The sequence below is a fragment of the Tamandua tetradactyla genome, chromosome 4 (assembly GCF_023851605.1).
Source record: "Tamandua tetradactyla isolate mTamTet1 chromosome 4, mTamTet1.pri, whole genome shotgun sequence".
NCBI classification, from domain to species: Eukaryota; Metazoa; Chordata; class Mammalia; order Pilosa; family Myrmecophagidae; genus Tamandua; species Tamandua tetradactyla.
The window spans coordinates 182,948,105-182,967,018 of NC_135330.1; the positions used below are offsets into that span (position 1 = coordinate 182,948,105).

At 40.4% G+C, this 18,914-nt stretch overlaps 1 protein-coding gene across 3 annotated transcripts in view; it reads left to right on the forward strand.

Moving 5' to 3' along the window:
* Window positions 1–755: 755 nt before the first annotated feature.
* ATP11A (ATPase phospholipid transporting 11A) overlaps window positions 756–18,914 on the forward strand; it is a 231,704-nt gene continuing 213,545 nt past the window's right edge. For all 3 annotated transcript variants that reach the window (XM_077158705.1, XM_077158706.1, XM_077158707.1), the window contains exon 1: window positions 756–911. In XM_077158705.1, coding sequence (XP_077014820.1) covers window positions 873–911 — 39 coding nt within the window. In that variant the 5' untranslated portion in view covers window positions 756–872. The remainder of the gene's footprint in view (window positions 912–18,914) is intronic.

Sequence of the window (18,914 nt, forward strand, 5' to 3'; positions counted from 1 at the left end):
GGCGCCCCGGGAGCGCGGCGGGCAGCGAAGCCCTCGGACGCAGAAACGCCCGCTCGCACTGAGGGAGCCGCGCGCGAGGCCGAAGAGTGGCCTCTTCGGGCGAAGAGCGACCGTGTGTGTGAGGGAGAGTGTGGGTGTGAGTGTGTAAAATGGGGGGGGAGGGGGCGTGCTGGCGGCGGGGCGCATGCTCACACGCCGCTCGTGACGTGCGCGGCCCGAGGAGCAGGAGAGGATCAAAGAGCCACAGCTCTTGGGGGGGGGGGGGGAAGGCGAGCCGAGCAGGAGGTGAGGGAGGAGGAGAGGAGGTGGGTGGGTCTGGTCTGAGCCGAGCCGAGCCGGAGCCAGAGCCACCCAAACCGAAGGAAGGAGGGCGCTTGGGAGCCTGGGCTTCGGGCGCCAGGGGACGCGGAGCAGCAACTTCAGCAGCCGGCCGCGACAACGCCAAATAAGCCGCTCGTCGCCCTCAAGCCGCCTTCCGTGCAGCCCTCCGTGAGGTGCCGCGGGCACAGCGCGGCCCCCGCGCGTCTCCCGGAGCCGGGCCGAGGGGCATGAGCCGGGAGGGGTCGCGGCCGCCCCCAGCACCGCCCAGCCCGCCCATGTGTCGGCTGCCGCGTGGGCCGCTGCGGGCGTGATTGGAGCGGGCGGGCGCGGCGGCGGGACCGGGGGGAAACGCTGCGACCCCGAGCCCGCGGCACCTGAGGACCCCGCGGCTCGCGCGCGCCGCTCTCGTTCCCGCCCGGCGCAGGCGGCCGCCACACTCCGGGGGCACCGAGCCCATGGACGCGCCAAGTAGAAGTCGGGGACGATAAGGCGGCGCGGGCGGCGACCGGAGAAGCAGGCGACCCGGGCGCGCCCGGCAGCGGGCTGGAGCCATGGACTGCAGCCTCATCCGAACGCTCATCAACAGATACGTGAGTGCGCCCCCTCCCCACCCAGCGACCCGGGGAGGCCCGGGACGGTGTCGCGCGGGATGAGGGCGCTTCTGACAGCGCGAAAGTTTGGGGCTGGACGCCCCGGCAGCCAGGCCCGCGCCTTGGGAGCCGCGGGTTCGTACCCGGCGGGGCCCGGGACCTGCAGCCCCCTCCAGCCGGGGCTCCATCTAGGGAGCATGCCTCCCCAACCTGTTCTGGGACCCTGTTGCCGGCAGCAAACCCCCAGGGTCCTGTAAGGTTTCGGATAGCCACGTGATTCTGGACCGACCTTGCCTCCCGGGACTCGCCCCGGCTCCTGGGGGAAAGTGGGTTGCTGGAGAGGAACTACAAGGAGTTTCTACCCTCGGGGCTTCCGGCTTGGGTGGAGGTTTCCTCCAGTACTTTGGCCCTTCCCCCGTGCTCCCATTTGCTCTTTGACCACAGCCACCCCGTGCCCTCCCCTCCCTCATTTCCCCGCTCCAGCTCCTTGTTCTTTGATAATTCCTCTCCAGAGTGTGCAGCCTGGGATTTGAGCTGTCCCAGGAGAAGTGTCCCCGATAGAGACCTTACTTAGGGAGGGGATAGGTTTGGGAAGAAGTATTCAGATTCTTCTTCCGCTCATTAATATCTGCACGGAGGATTAAGAGGTTGGGGAGGAAGTGTTACACTTTTACAGAAAAATGCAGTTTTTTTTTTTTTAATCTAACCCCTCTGGGGGATTCAAAACTGAAGTTTGAAACCTTTTTGCCTGAAAGTAGCCAATCAGGTGGCCCAGGGTGCCTTTTCGGTGTCCTTTGAAATACACCTGCCTAGGAGGACCAGCGGGCTTTTTGGGGGTGACAGACCACAGGTCAGGAGAGAATGAGGGGAGAGGGAAAAGTTAGTTTTGTTTTGCTCCAGACCGAGGGGAAGCTGAACTTCGCACATGGCAGGAATTGCTGCTAGTAGGTCTATAAGGAGCATGGATGCGTGTGCACCCACGAGAAACATGGCTGTCCCGAGGGCAGTATTTCCTGGCCCCCGTCTTTAACAAAAGGCTTCATTATTCCTTGGTGGATGACTGATCGTGGTCAGTCACAGGTTTGCAAAGTCTCATGCCCTTATTATGGGTACTATTTTTTTTTCCTGGAATAGCACTTGAACTTCAAATAGTGTTTCATATTTACCAACTCTCTTTGGAAAGGTGAGGTTGGATGAAGATGAAAGTGTTTCTTTTTATCTGAGGGGAAAGCCAAATCAAAACTTTTCCCCTAAATTTATTTACTAACCAAAAGACTTGATAAGTCAAGGAAACTTGTGTGCACTTTGGGTGTTTCCCTGTTCTGAGGAAATCTTAGGGAAGTTGAGCCATTGTTAGATGCCTGCCTTACATTTAAATGGGGAGAACTTATCTCTGGTGGTTCTGCTGAAGGGTAGGGGAAGGCTTAGTGTGTCCCACGCTATTCCATATCCTCACTGATTCTTGAGCTCCAAATGTTCATGTTCATTTGAGTGGTCAACATCTTGTCACACCTTTGTTTCTATACAGTAATCTGTTACATAAAACCCAATTAATAATGACAGGTAACCAGATATGTAAGAGAGAAAGATGTGTTTTGGTACAGGGATATGCTGTTCTCAGCTGTTACTCTGGATGTCTGGTTCCATAGGCGGGTTATTTTCTTGCCTCACTTTCCACAAAGGGAAAAAAAAAAAAAAAAAGGCAGGGTAGAACTAGCATTTACTGAAAATGCACTTACTGTTTTTCTAGTTAATTTCATGTCCCTTCCAAGGCTATCACTTTGTAAAAAGAAGGAGGGCTGAATTTGTGAAGATAATGTGCAGTCTGTTTCCATGAACATTGAAAGGTGGGTCATCTTTTCTCTGACCTCTTTGGTGGCTCACATACCTTCCCAAACCAGTTCCTGACTCTGAGAAGCAGACATTTGTCCCATTTTTGTGTGCTGTTTTCACTCCCTCATTTCATCATTTAGGCCTTTTGTGCTTTCATGTTGTCAGGCTATGTAAGTTTTGATGTAGTTTAAAAGTTTTCAGAGTTCCCTTTTGCTGTGTTATTAGACTTATGAAATCAAACTTTATCCCCAAATCTAAGGCTAAACATTCTTCTTTCTCATCATATCATTATTTGATAATATATATTTTGAGTATGAGTCATGGGATACTATTATTTATGTTTTTCTCATTCCACATCAGGTTTTTTTCCCTCGGGTCTGTTCATTTGGCTACTTCAGGATATTCACATACAAATCAACTCATTCCTATGTTATTAAGCTCATTTTTGTGATAGTAAACTAATTTGAGTTTTTCCAGAAACATGATTTGTTTTCTTGTAATTTGATTATCTTTCAAAGCATAGGCTTGAAAAGCATAGGCTTGAATTATATTTCTTTTTGCTAGAGAAAACAAAGTCTGGTATTGAATATTCTTATTTCCTTGTGGTTTCCTTATGTGACTTTAAAAAATAAAAATGAATCTAAATGGCTTATAATCTGTTCCCTTCTAGTCAGAATTCTTAGGACGAAGAAAACTTCAAGCTCTCTCGGTTGTGTGAGGGTTGCCAAAAAATGAAGAAGTCCTTGGAAACCATTGTTATAGATATTTTATCCTGGGTCAATTCCAGAGAGAATAGCTAAGTGAATGAGAGAATTCTGTTCCATGTCAGGTCCTATTCTAAAGTGTGGATTAACTGGTTGCTTGGATGGATAAAGCCATTTAGCGATATTTCATATTTATAAGTAGCTCAGTGCTTATTATGTACCATGAGGTAGTTTGACGTGCATGTTGTAAATGTTTTTTTTAAGCATTTTTTGAAGTGGATGAATGTTGTCTCCTTTTTAGAGAATGAGGTGAGATGGGAAGCAGGGGTATAGATTCAGGTGATTTAAATTCTGGGAGGACAAGTAGTGCCTCATGGTTTGAAAGGTAGAATCTGGAGGCAGACTGCCTGAATTTGAACCTTGTCCTGGCCACTTTTTAGGTGTGTAATCTTGGGCAAGTTTCTTAACTGTTTGTACCTCCGTTTTCTCATCGGTGGATAATAATGGTCCCCATTATTTAATGAGTCAATATGGTAAAGTGCTGAAGTGGTGCCTGGCACTACTAGCTGTTAGCATAATTTAGTCCTTGGGTTTGGGGTGGAGGGGTGGGGGGAAGCAGTAAGATGTGGGGACATCCTGCCTTCAGTTCAGTTTGCTGGCTGCCAGCCAGTGCGGGCCAGTAGGGGACCCTGGGGTTATAGTTGAGAGGTAAACTGAGTACCCTGCTTTTGAGCAATGTGTAGGACCCAGGTGGGTTTCAAAGAAAATTGGAGCAGGGTATGGTAAAACAACTTCAGGCCAAGCAAAAGAGTCTGCAGGCCACGTTTGGACATAAAATTTACTTAAGGGAGAGCATGTCAGGCCAGGATTACTTCCGTGGTATGTTACGTACCTCTTCCCTTCCATGTTTTTTACTTTCAGGGGATTTGATTTTTCTTCAAAGTTCTGCAGGTGTAGAGCATAATTTTTTAATGTCTGTGTCATTTATTTTTAATAATTCAGGCTGGGGATTCGTAGTTTGTTACATTGCCTGCTTCAAACCTTCTAAAATGTGCAACAATTTAAATGCGTGCATATGTGTCTGCTTTTATTTATTTTATTACCAAGCAGTTTGTGGCATTAATGTCCCTATTCTAGCTGTGAGATTGCCTGTTCTAAAAGATGGACTTCTCCATTTGATTCACCTGTACCTTCCTTTGTTTTAAAAACTTTAATTGTTGTATAATTTTGAAGTTTTTCATAATTTAACATTTGATATAGTGGGGCCTTCCTGTTATTCAACTTTGGAGTCTCATGTCACAGAACTATTAGTTAAACCACTTTAACCACCAAGGCTTTGAAGTATTTTAAGAGGTGAGCCCTTAGGTGTATAATCCAAGACGAATAGAGGGAATGTCTCTGGCTGTGTGGTTGCAGGTCGACAGTATGTACTTGTAAAGTGTTTATAAGTTAACAAATATTTAACAGGGCTGCACATAAAATAGGTTTACCAAGCACCTTACGTTTCTGCAGGGGCTTATGTGATTCAACTGGACATTTTAAAGCAGTATGCATATGTATATAATTAAACCTTTGTGTTCTAGCTGCTAAATTAAATTCCTTCCGTTGTTCTTTGGAACGTTATATGTCTGCTTATTAGGAACAATTGATTTTGAAATGCTTTTATGCCACGCCAGACAGTAAATTTAATTACATGGTGGAACAGAAGTTTATATTTTTGGCTGTTAGTATAGTCAGATTTCTAGAGATGTTAACAATGTCCTCAGTTTATAATTGGTTAAAATTGCCTTGGATCCACTCACAGACATACCTAATTGCTTAATTACACAGAAAGTCCTATTTGCAAATGTGTTGGACTTGGAAACCCAGAAGGCAAATCGTTCATTGGTGCTTGGGCCATATTTTCCAGTAGGAACAGTGTTCATAAAAGATGGTTAGATCTCCAGGTCCCGGATTTATAAGTGCTTTTTTTTTTCTTAACCAAGTTACATGCAAGGTAAATGCCACTTATTTGCAATGAAAAATCAGGGGGAAGCAATTTTTGAAGCACTAGTAATTTGACAATATTGAGTAAGGGATTATTTTTGCTTTCACTTGGATGCTGATATCCAAGACAAACAAAATAGTAGATAATGGTGACCAAGCTTTTAGGCATTAGAGTCTATCTAACAGACCATGGTTTCCATTCTGTTTCTATCACTGATTGTGTAACCTTGGGCAGGCTGGTTAAGTAAGTTCTTTACACTCAGTTTCCTCATCTGAGAAATAGAGATTATTAAAGGACTTACTTTATGGGGACACTGCATGAATGAAGCCCAGGGCTTGTATGTGGTAGTTGCTCAATGAATGGGAGCCCTTTATCACTAGTGTGGAGTTAATGCTGCTTTATAATCCTACATACTTCTCAAGAATCTCAAGGAGATTGCTTCTCACCTACTTTCTCCTATAACCTTTCCTCCACTTCATGTAGAAAACTGGTGACCTCGCCTTGTACTTCATGGAAAGAACAGAAATCAACTCACCTCCTCTTTCTCCTGGATCATTAGTGTCTCCCTCTTTGTGGTCACATTATGTAATCCCTGTGCCATGTGCCTTAATATCGCCCTTTTAAAAAACGCAAACTTCCTGGACCCCATATACCCTTCCTACTATTAGGGAATTAAAAACCCTTGTCCCTGTGGAGCTTTCCTTTGAATAGGAGGAGGCAGACAATAGCCAAATAAGTAAATGATGTAGTTTATTAGAAAATGAGTGCTAAAAAATAATACTGAGTAGAATTGGAGGATTTTAAATTTGAATAGGGTACTCAGGGTTAATAGGAGGTCTCCTTGAGCAAAGATTGCAAGTGTGAGGGATTTGGCCACGTTGATACTGATCAAAATGGGGTTCTCTGTCCAAAACTCAAAACAGCCCATCTATGACACCCTGGCTTCAAAGGGAGAAAGTTTACTGCAATGCAAAGCAAGGAGAACAGATGGCCAATGTGCCTAAAATCTGTCTCCAGAGTCTGAGGCATTTAAGGTTTTTATGGACTCAGACAAGGGGAGATGAGATGCTACCATTATAATAACAAGGATCAACAACTGCAGTTTACAAAGGTGAAGGAGTGAGCTAAGCTGGAATAGCCATTCAGTGAACAAGTAACTTCACTGTAGTTAGGATTGGTTCTGAGCTGAACTGACTCAGTTTCCTTCATTAACATTAGAGCGGTTGTCTTTGTGATTACAAGACTCTAAGGTTGTAAAACAGGATAAGATGGTACAAGCAGGGCCAGTCAGGAGGTTTTCTTAAATTTACAGTTCAGTGGGTGTCAGTAATTTCAGGTATTTCCTCTTAAAAGGCTATTGTACCATATACTAGAAAATAAGAAAAGGGCATCTGTGTAATGATTCAGTCATCCTAATTATTTGTTAAATCTTAATTTCTCAGTTACAGTGTCTGGGAGGTGAGTCCCAAGCAGAGAGAGTGGGCAATGTAGTAAGCCTTCCATGAAAGGCTTTTGGAGTTCCCTGGCTGCCCCTTCTCTGACTCCTTTGCTGTCTCCTCTGCCTTCCCTTGGGTCACTGGCAGCTTATTGCTGGCATCCTTCTCCCTTCTTCATTAACACCTTCTTCATAGGAAGAAACTTTAAATACCCTCTATATGTCACTGGATCCCAAATTTATCTCTGTATTCCAGCCTGTATGCCCGGCTCATATATCCAGTTGTCTGGAACAGTTCTTGGCACATACTCAGTACTCAATAAATATCTGCTGAATGAATAGTTACCCGCTTGTCATTATTGTTAGCAATAACATTGAAGAAGAAGGTGTCTGGGGGCAATTCTGAAGGAGACTTCTTGGTACTTCCAAGGACTTGAGTGATTTTTGGGCAGTCTTTAAAAATCATGTTTAAAAACCTTTAATGGTGGAATTGTAACCCATACCAAACTCTGAAATCTGTTCTGCAACTCACTGTTGCAATGTACTTTGAAATTTGTTGCCTTTATGTATATATGTTATTTAAAGAGAGGAAGGAGTCTAACATAGATAGGATTTAACAAATGAGCATGACTGCTGAATCTTATTGATATTTCTGCTGGTCTCTAGTGTCTTGGAGCAGCGAGAAGAAAAAGGAAAAATCATGGAACTGTAACCCATACAAAACTTTAAAATCTGTTCTATAACTACATGTTAAAATGTACTTTGAAATTTATTGCTTTTTTGTAGATTTGTTGTTTTTCACAATAAAAAAAAAGTTAAAAAAGAAAACAGTAAAAAATAAATACATAAAAGCATATTTAATGCAGCTTCACGACTTTGGGATTCTCTTTCCTTGATTCATTTCATAGTGTCATAAAATGGGGAAATGAACAGGGTTTTGAAGGCATCTGCTCCAGCCCCCTCATTTAGTAAACTGCAAAGGTGGAAGGAGGTTAAGTCCTGAGATCAGATGGTAGTTCCACCTCTTGGTTCACTGTTGCCTCTTGGGTCACTGTCCCTCTAGTGGGGCTGCCCTTGACTCTAGCTTCGTTGGGAAGTACGTCACTGTGTTCTAATAGTGGCTTGCTACTCTGATAACCGAGGTCCCTAGAATGTGTTTCCTTTTTTCTTGCATCCATTCCTTGGTCTGCAGGACCTAGAAGTGAGAGAACAGCCAACAATGTCCCTTTCCTGGAAGCCTGGTGTCAAGAGCGGGGCCCTTCACTGGTCCTGAATGGGATCAGTAATCACTCGAAGCAATATGTAAAACTTTTTGCATATATACTTTTTGTTTTCTGGGCAGGGGTTACAGGTTAACATGAGATTGTCAAAGGAGTCCCTGATCTAGTTAAGGTTAGGAATCTTTATCCTAGAGCACCGGTAGAAATTGGCCCTCCCATATGGTTGCACTAGTCTGCAAAGTGACTTAAAAATTACTTGAATTTGTTGTCAACATTTTAGTATGAGTGAGTGTACATAAACAGCCAGATTTCCACACTTCTTAAAAAAATCATGCAGTCTTGCGATACTGGGCCAGCTTCCATCATGATCACTTTTGGAGTGAGTGGGCACGTAGGGAGGTGCTCGCACTGCTCTGTGATCGAACCTGTTCTGATGCACCCATTTGTTACCTGTCCCACCTCTGTTACATTTGAGTTTGTGACCCCTCCCCTAGAGAGATACAGGCTCTTCTGTTTTAGTCACACTTACGGAGTCTAAAGCAAATTGACACGTTGTTTTTCAAGTTTCTTAATTGTGCTTTATCTGCTTCATGCTTTTGTCTGTTAATACACTTGCTTTATCATTTACACAGCTACGATTGCAAGAGAATAGAGGTTTCTATTTTTTTAGGTATAAAAATCGTACCCTTCTTTATGTTCACAGTTAAGAATTTGTTAGTAATGTACTTACACTTATGTCCAGTTGCCTTTCATTTCAGTTTTTCCATCACTCATAACTGGATTGAGTTAGTCCTGTACAGATAGAGATAACTTCCATGAATGTAAGTTCAAAATTGTGTTCTGAATATGTTTAAGTAATACCCCCACCCCTCAAAGCTCTCCTCTCATTTTCTGTTGATGGAATGCTTCCTACTTTTCTGTGGTTTTATTTCATCTTTTGCTAGTTTCAGAACCAGGCCACTTCTTGGAAGGCATATTAAGGTTTTACAATTTGGACTATAGCATAAGTCCCTTTTTCCTGGGAAACAGCCTTATGCTTTTATTTGGTGTCAAAATTTCCGCTGATTGCCTCTGCAGAGTTGAGGGAACCATTAGTTGGCTGAAATCTGGGTTGGGGGTCCACCGAGTTAGTTGCTCTGTTCAGTTTGTGTGTTTGTTAAAAAAAAACTGTTGCTGTTGGCAAGGAGTGTTTTAATTTGTGTTCATTTTACTTACGCTTGTATTGGGGCCAGCTTGTGTTTCGTGAATTATAGAATTGGTAGAAGCCAAGTTTAACCAGCACCTTATTTGTGAATCATGCTACCGGTGACTTCTAGATGGGGTCCCTGAGCAGCTTTCTGGATGGCAGCCTTGTGTCTAATCCCGCTCTGCTCTGGGCAGTTCACTTCACTGCTGGGAGGCAGCTGTAAAATGACACTGATGGTATTTGTTGTCTCGACTTCCCTGGGTTGGGAGGATCAAATGAAATAAGGTACATGAAAATAATCTGTACATTGTAAAGTGCTATAAAAATATTGATTTCTTGTGTTTCTCATGTGACAAAGGTAATTTTTTTGGGGGGGAGCTTTTAAAGGTAATGAAAATAAGATCACTTTTTTCCTTAGAAGATAAGAAAATAATAAAAAAAAGTTTATTTGTGAAAAAAGTGACTTTGTCAGGAAGATTTGCGGAATTCGAAGTTTATGACTTTGTGGTGAATTCAGGAATAAGAATATTCTTTGGCACCTTAAGATGTGAACTGCAGAGAAACTAGAGCTCATCTGTAATTAATGTATTGGTTCTTTCTACTATTATTCCTTCTACTTTGTCCTCACTCCTAATAGGGCATTCATTCCAGCCAGGAGCAGGCTTGAACTCTTGGAGGTTATTTAGAAATGATAATTATATCACATTTTGTTGATAAATGTGCATAATATGTTTCTGGGCTCTTCATTTAGTATTTAGTAGTATATCAAGTACTTAGTACTTTAGGGGTATTTTGACCATATTTGGTATTTGGTAATAAATCTGCGTTTAGTTTTGAGATAAAATGGTTGTAGGATGCAGGGGAAAAACAGTCTACTCTTTGAGTGAAAACTTACAAGTTTGCCCAGTTCTGTGAAATGGTGAGAATTCAGAGCTGCTGAAGAATGTGCCCAGAAAAGAGTCTGGTACATAGCAGAAGTTCAAGAAATGGATTTTTTTTCCCTTATAGAAATCAATTTTTAACAAATTTATAACCCCAAAGATATAGAGAGCTGAACCAGTACATCTCACCTTCAGGGTAAAATATGTAGTCACCACAGTTTTGATTAGATGCAATGTTACCCTTTTCCTTCAGCTGTTACCTTCTTTTGAAACTTTCTCATTTCTATTTTAGGATGCCTCATGTGTTATCTCTAGTAGATAAGAGTACAGAGAAAATGTTGACATAGCCCTTGGTTATCAAGTTAATAATGAGTATGCATTATGTGCCTGAGAAGATATGTGATGTCTTTGGTTAGTAGCAATTCTTTACTCTTCTACAGAGTGCTTAAAAAACACTTTAATTAAAAACAATATAAGATGAACTGTTGAAAGAGAGTGAGTCATTGTTATTCTTCTAGTTTGCTTTTCCTCTGAACTTATTGTTTAGTTTGGTAGCAACAAGTGTATTGAACATCTGATAATAAGTCTCGTATGTATGTTCTCACTCTCAAATCCTCAAACAACCTGGGAGAAGGCTTATATCCAATTTAAAAAATGTGGGTAGTGAATTCTATAGAGCTTTTTGCCCCATGTCACATGCCTCTATTCCATGTGTTTTGTATACTTTTATCTGCCCTTATATGACTTGCTTTCTTTTTCTTTGTGAATGAACTTTTATTTCCTAGTGCTGTCTTTTTATCTTTATTAGAGAAGTTGCAGGTTTACAGAAAAATCAGACATAAAAGACAAGATTTCCATATAGTACTCTATTATTAACAGCTTGGATTGGTGTGGAATTTGTTAGAATTGATGATAGCACATTTTCATAATAGTGCTATTAATTACAGTCCATGGTTTAACTCAGGGTTCATGGTTTATGTAATGTGGTTCCATGGATTTAAAAATTTTTTTTATTTTGTTACCTATATACAATGTAACATTTTCCCTTTTACTCAAATTCAGAGATGCTAGTGCTTTCTTTATCCTGTCTTTGTCTGTCCATCTCTGCCATATGACTGTGGGCTTAAAAAGAGATTAGCTTGTTAAAAGTATGTATGAAACGAGTGAGTAGGCTTGAGGTGTAGATTTGAGGGACTTTCCAATAAGAATATGATCTTCTGTGTAGATTTTGTGCCATTTACTTTGTTTCGTGGCATTCTTTCATGCTTTTTTTTTTCCAGTGTGTCTTTTAAAGATCTGATAGTTGGTGAGTTGCTGAGATGTTAATTATGTTAATATACAAATTTGATTATTGAGAAAAAGGATGCTAAAATTGTGGCTAAGGAAAGAATATTTTTTCACTGTGAAAAATTGGCATATCAGTGTTTAGGATGTATTCTTGGAGATGCTTGTTACTAAGACTGTGGACTTTTTTTTTTTTAAGTACTAGTATCTTAAAGTAAAGCTGAAATGGGTACTGTGTATGTATATCATTAAAGTAGGCATTATTTAGATTGTCAATATTCAGAGGTTTGGGGAGTAGAAAAGAGGGGCAGTTTGTAAAAGCATATTGTTCTATCAAATAAATACAGAAACAAATATTCCACAAAATCTTAGCTTCTAGTAAGACATGGGACATAAAAATGAATATTTAGTGGGAATGGATTTTTTTTTAATTGTGAGACAGATTTAAAATGATTCAGTGATTATTAGTATAATAGACTACAATTCTCATGACTTGATCAAATCTAAGGTAGAACATATTTATATTTTTACCCCCCCTTCCCTTTTTTTTTAGAGGGTTCATCAGGGGGAAAGGTGGCTTGTAATAAGATAACTTTATAATGTATTGGTTTTAGTTTTGTATTATAATCCAGACGCACTCTCTGGGTTGTTGACAAGACAGATGTTTCGGTATATGTCACATAACTGGATTGGACGTGTCTGGGTTTAGTAAAATAGTAGGCTGCTCCATAATAATCCAGTTCTTCTAGTAAATTGAATTTGCTTTTTGGGGGTGTTTTTCATTTTGTTGACCTACCTCTATGCAGGATGACATCTTGGCATAATTAGAAAGTGGTAGTAGGAAGTTGAACTTGAAATACAAGTTTGAATAATAGGGACATATTATCTCTGCTATTATCTGTAGTATAGAAATCAAAACTTGGCATGTCAATACCTTGTTACTTGTGCATCAGTAACCTTATGGCTTCTCTTGGCAATAAGTAAGTTCCTAAACCAGCTTGCTTTCTCACTTTCTGTTTTCGATTTCTTTGTAACCATAGCTTCATTATGTTTGGTTGAATATTTACTTCAACTGTTATAAGCATGTGTCAGAAATGATAAAAAAAAAAAGCATTACTTGTCTTTCAACCAGTACTTAGTATGATTTTGGGTGGTTGTTGGAAGAATTCTGGCTAGTTTTCATTCACTTTGACTATAAATGCAGAGCTGAATTGTTCCAGCATTAAATAAAAAAACATACACTTTTTGGACACTATTTAAAGCAATAGAATCTGTCACTGGATTCCATGTCTTACTAGAAGCTAAGATTTTGTGGAATATTTGTTTCTGTATTTATTTGATAGAATATGCTTTTACAAACTGCCCCTCTTTTCTAGTCCCCAAACCTCTGAATATTGACAATCTAAATAATGCCTATTTTAATGATATACGTACAGTACCCATTTCAGCTTTACTTTAAGATACTAGTACTTAAAAAAAAAAAAAGTCCACAGTCTTAGTAACAAGTATTTTATATGGAAATGACTGTGCAAAATGAGATCCTAAAATTGAGGGATTTGATTTCAAGTTTTATATTTTGAGAAATTTGAATGTCTGAAATTGGGTTTGCATGTTTATGTTCTTTCTCCCTTTGTACCCGCTCCAAGTATAGGAGCGCCTTGATATTTTCCTTTTTTCTATCTGGACAGACCTCTTGACTGCCTGGGAAGAAGCCTCCTGTTTCCTGGTGACATTGAATAATCCCTGCTTCTGAGAAAAGAGGATTTCCTCTAATCTATATTCAGTAAAAGATTAAGGACAATTAAATTCTTCCATTAGAAGAGTATCTAGGTTTTGGTTGATTTTTTTCAAGAAAATCTCAGAGATTACCTATTAAAACATAATAAACATGTTGATTAAATCATAGGATGATAATTGGTGTGAAAGATGTGTGATTTGAGGGTAAATGAGACCCAGATTTCTATTACCTCCGGATCAGGTATCTCGTATGCATTTGAAATAATTTCAATTACCTTTTTCCTTAGAAAGTTTATTGAAATAGTTGTTTTGACTCAGATAGATTAAGCCATTAAAATATTAGATAACAATAAAATATATACATGCAGTTTTTAAAGTAATCTACTTTTATATAAATTTGAGAACAATGTCATATAAAGAAAGCTGGAGTAATTGTATCAGTGGTTAGAGTTTTCTTTTAGATGACTTTAGTGTAGTGCTTATTTCTGATGTTTCTTAACTCCTTTCTCCATTTCTCTGATGTAAGATGATATGATATGCAAGCTCTTGGCATTGAAGATTATGTGTAGAGACAAAACCATCAGAGTTTTTATAAAGCTGTGTAAAGTACTTAGTACATAGTAGATGTTCAGTGTGAATATTTATTAATCAGATATTTACTGAATGCCTATTATATGCACTGAGAATTCAGTGGTGAGCAAAATGGACAGAAATCCCTTCTTTCTTGGAGGCTACATTTTGTTCGTTGGATAAAAAAGAAATAAGTGCATAGCATGTTTAGGTATTAATAAGGTCAATGGAGAAGAATGAAAATGGATGGAGGATCAGGAAATGGTCATAGGGAATGGTGAAGATGTTCACTGAGGAGATGACATGAGCAAAATCCTGAAGGTGGTTGGGGGTCTCTCACCTAATGGCCAACCAGGGAGGATGGGTCCAGGCAAAGCACAAGCATAAAAAGGCATTGAGGCTGGTTGGCTGGGGTCCATGAAGGTTGGAAGGGTAACTGAAGGCAGACCATAGGAGCCTGGAGGAAGGGAGACCCATTGAAGGGTTTTAAATGCAGAAATGACATGACCTGACTTATTATATTTAGTAGGGGTCATATTTTGGCTCCCTATCAAGTCTTACAGCTTAAAATAAAGAATATATTACCTTTTTTTTTTTTTGCATGGGCAGGCACTCGAAATCGAACCCAGGTCTCTGGCATGGCAGATGAGAACTCTGCCTGCTGAGCCACCATGGTCCGCCCTGTATTAGCTTTTGATAAAATTTAAACTTGTTTAAAAATTGTATGGCCAAATGAGGAAAATAAGTTAGTATGATTTTTTAATATTATAAAAATGTATTGATTTATTGAATGAATAGATAGAAATTTGATTTATGGACAATTTTAAATAATTTATTATGTGATTGATATTGTATATCTTGCTTTTCTGGGATCTTTTTTTTTTAAAATCAATGAAAAGACCTTAACAGGGCCATGAGAATACTTACTGGAACCTAAGCACTAATTAAATTTTAATGGAAAATGTACCCAGGTAAGCAGGGTGGCTTTTTTCCTTTTAAATAATTGGTGATGGTATGTTTTTTAAAAGTTAAATACTTGAATATAAGGATTTATTTGAACTTTATGTTTGGCTTAATATGTGTTTGTCTGAATAACAAATGTGATTATTGTCCCAGAAATGAAAATTTGGTGTTTGTCTTAGGGCATAATACTGTAGTAATAAAAGATAAAATATTGTGAGTTATGTTTAGGTGGCAGTGTGCATAAATAATACATCTAATAATGATAAGTTTGTTTAATGATGTTATAAGATTACATGGTTTTTTCCTAAGTGCATTTATATGAAATTGGAGTTGAGGCATTTATGAAATTTACTTCCAGAAGCTCTAGTCTGCTAACTGACTGTTTAATTTGAATATATTTTCTTTTTTCAGTAAATCTATAAAATTTATTCTTTTACTATCAAAAAAGTGTTAAGCAGTAGTTTAATGGAACTTAAAATTACTTTTGGAGTAGTTTTTTATTTCTGTAAAATTGCTGGTATTATGATAAACAATTTCCTGTTATTTCTTCTTTTTAAGGTGATATAAAATTTTTTCCTTATGTTAAAATAATTCTTTTTTTATTTCATAAATCACTGCAGCATTTTAAAGGACCATGTAGTTTTAAAAGCTCTTCAGTATCCTTATTTGTATGTGATTTATTAATAAGAAACTTAATTGTAAAACTGGATGATTGTATCTCTTAAATACTATGGCTCATTTAAATAAACATAATCACAACATTAAGTTGGCTAGAAACCCTGTTTTAGTTTCCTAGGCTGCTTAAAGCAGATACCATGAGATGGGTTGGCTTGAACAATGGGAATTTAGTAGCTTACAGTTTTGAGGTGAAGAAAAATGTCCAAATCAGGCCATCGAACAAAGCGACGCTTTCTTCCCGAAGGCTAGCTGCAGGTGAGCCTTGGCTCCTCTGTCTCATGACAAGGCACATGGTGGCATCTGCTGCTCTCTTTTCTTGCTTCCCTTTCTCTCTCTATGTCTTTATTTCATTCTCCGATAAAGTCTCCAGTGATGGGATTAAAACCCATCCTGAATGAGATGGGTTACAACTTATGTTTGGGTTGTTAAAGGTGCCAGAATGCAGTATATCAGAAATGGGCTGGCTTTGCCATGGGGATTTATTAGTTTACAAATTTACAGTTTTAAGGTCTTGAAAATGTACCAGTTAAGGCATCAACAGGACAATACCTTCTCTGAGAAAAGGCATCTGGGCTTCTTCTATCAGATAGAAGGCACATGGCTGATATCTGCTGGTTCTTCACTCCCAGGTTTCCTCGCTTTTAGCTCCTGGTTTCAGTGGCTCTCATCTTCTGTGAGTGTGTCCTCATCTTCTCTCTAAGCTCTCTCCAAGCCTGTCTAGGTGATTCTCTCTGAGCTGTCTGAGTTTCTGTCCTTTAACCTCATAAAGGACTTCAGTAAAGGATTAAGACCCACCTAGAATTGGGTGGGTCACATCTCAGTTGAAACAACCTAATCAGAAGGTCCCACCCACAATAGGTCTGCACCCACATGGCCTTTTCTGGGGTGCATAACAGCTTCAAACCAGCACACCTTAATTGAGTAACCTCATCAAAACATCCTACTTACTTACAATGGATTTATATCCACAGGACTGGATTAAATTTAAGAACATGTGTTTCTGGAGTATATACAGCTTCAAACTAACCACACCCTATTTGGCAGGTAACCTTTGGAGTTGACAGAAATGTAAAAATTAAAAGTTTAAAGAGTATATCAATGGGTTTTCCTTAAGTACCCACACATTTTAATTCATTAAAAAATGGGTTGCTATTAGTTTCTTATGTCTAATGTACAACTTGCTCTATATACATGTCTTCTCTTCGTCGTTCAAGAGGTAGCCTTTTGTATTTTTTTCTTTTTTACTTTGGGGCTGGTAGTATAGAAGTGATTTTTATGTCCTAACCCCACAATAGACAAGTTACATAACTTTGGTCAACTTGATGTGAATGACCAATCTCTAGCCTGTGTTCTGAACTCATCGAGAATGTTTTTTTGTCTTGAGAATTTAATCAAGTCTATCTGAACAATGTATACTGTGCTTTTGTTTTATTTCATTTTTCTTTTTTTAACAGCTTTATTGACATGCAATAAATGTTATTTAAAATATGCAGTTTGATGCATTTTGACATAGGTATACACCTGTGACGGGAGCTACCCCACAATCAAGACATTGAGCATGTCATCTCCCTCCCACCCCCTCCCACAAAGCTTCCTCATGCCCCTTTGTAATCCTTCTCTCTCCAGACAGCCACTGATCTGCTTTTGGCCACAACAGATTGGTGCCGAGGCTGATCCCGCAGTTGCTGACAGCGGGTGGCTGGACGCTGCCCACACCCGGCCGCTGGGCAGTAAGCCCTCACTTGGTCTAGGTCTGGGCAGTGCTAAGTGATGGAAATGTTGACTTCCCCCAATTTGATACACTAAACATGAATGAAGCAGAGAAGAAAAAGCCCATTCATGTGCATGCACTCCCCAGAAAACAAGCACCCCAAGATCACTGCCAGGGTGCCATTTAAAAATGTTTCTTTTCCCACTCCATTGCCTCAGTTTTCACTACTTGTATATGGGCCGTTGAGACAATCTCGTTGCTGTTGTTTTAACAATGAAGAAGAGGAGCAGGAGGCAGAAGGAAGGGGCTGAGGTGTTCAGTCAGCAGGAGAAATTCCCGCAGGGAGCAGATGAGGCACAGGAGACGTGGGAGCACAGGGCTGCAGGCAGCCCTCCGTCTGGCTGGTTCTTACAGGTGGGCTTTCTTCAGCCTGAGGCATCCCTCACCTTCCTTTTCAGGTAGCTGTCAGGGGCGGTTCTGACACCATAGATTCGCATATGGTGGTGTCTGTGTAGAGGCTAGAGCAGCCATCTGTTAAATATTGAACAAAAGGGCTATTGAATTGAGGTTGTTTGCAGGTGGCCAGCATGGAAAATCAATTTTCCATGACCAGTTCTGTTGTTTAGCAAGTCTTGAACATAATAAAAGTTGATTTTAAAGAACATAATAGGATGAGTTACAGATATCTACTGTTTTATCTGTGCTCACTGTATTGTTCCCTGGAGCACACAGAGAAGTATTTGCCTTCAAGGATGGAGGGAGAAGAGGGAAACAAATGTGGCTATTAATAGGAGCACAAGAGCCATCATCCACCCAGGACCACGGAGCAGTCGTCGGATCAAAGCATCATTAACATGCCACGTGCCAGGAGCTCGGAGGCATGCACAAGTTGTTTAAGACAGGGGCTCTGTTCTCCCAGGGCTGCCAGAGTGTGAGGTCATTAGGATCATGGAGGTTGGTGAAATCGGAGGTAGAAGGCTGGTTTGCTTTTGGGGGAAGGAGAAGGGAATTGACAGGTAATTGGTCCCTATGCCAGAGACCTTAAACCCGAAATAGCAAAAATGATAGTCAACATTTAATGATGGGTACGTTTTCCCTGGTGTCAAGCCCTCCCACTGTGCTAGTGCTTTGCCTGTGTTACCACTTTTTAACTTGAGAGATGTATGAACCACGATCATGCTTGGTTTATGATTGAGGGGTCAGGACTTCATTGAGGGCTGGTGGGTTGTCCAGAGTCCTACAACAGTTGTTGGGAAAGCTGGGGTTTCAGGTGGGGCTTGTCTGACCTCATAGTCCACACCTAATCTGTTCCGCCTACCTGGGCTCTCCCATTTTGTCTCTTTCCATGTGGTCCTCACAACTCCATAAGAAAGGGATTTTTAAGGAAACCAATGCACAGAGTGGTGGGAAGGTTTTCCAGGAGCCACAGAGAGGGTCACTTGTACAGCTGGGCCTTGGATCCCAGCATTCTGATTTCCCATAATTTTCCTGAACCAAAGTCATGTGTTGTAATTGTTGTTGTTGTTTTTTAATCGGCTGAAATTTAGAATTTAGTCCTGAGTGTAAAATTTCGTGGTTTAAAAAAGTGACTTGAAGCAGTCAAGAGGAAAATTGTCATAAATTACTTATTTGTTAATAACAACAACGATAAACTCAGGGAAAGAACCTAATTTAGGTCAAATTCTTAATTTCACTGTTGAGAAAGACAAAAGGGTAGGCAGGGGTAGGAAATATCCCACTGATATTGCGCATAAACAATCTGTCCTAGTATTGTGTGTTTCAGAGGTTACAGGTTTTGATCTCAGTGGGTGTTT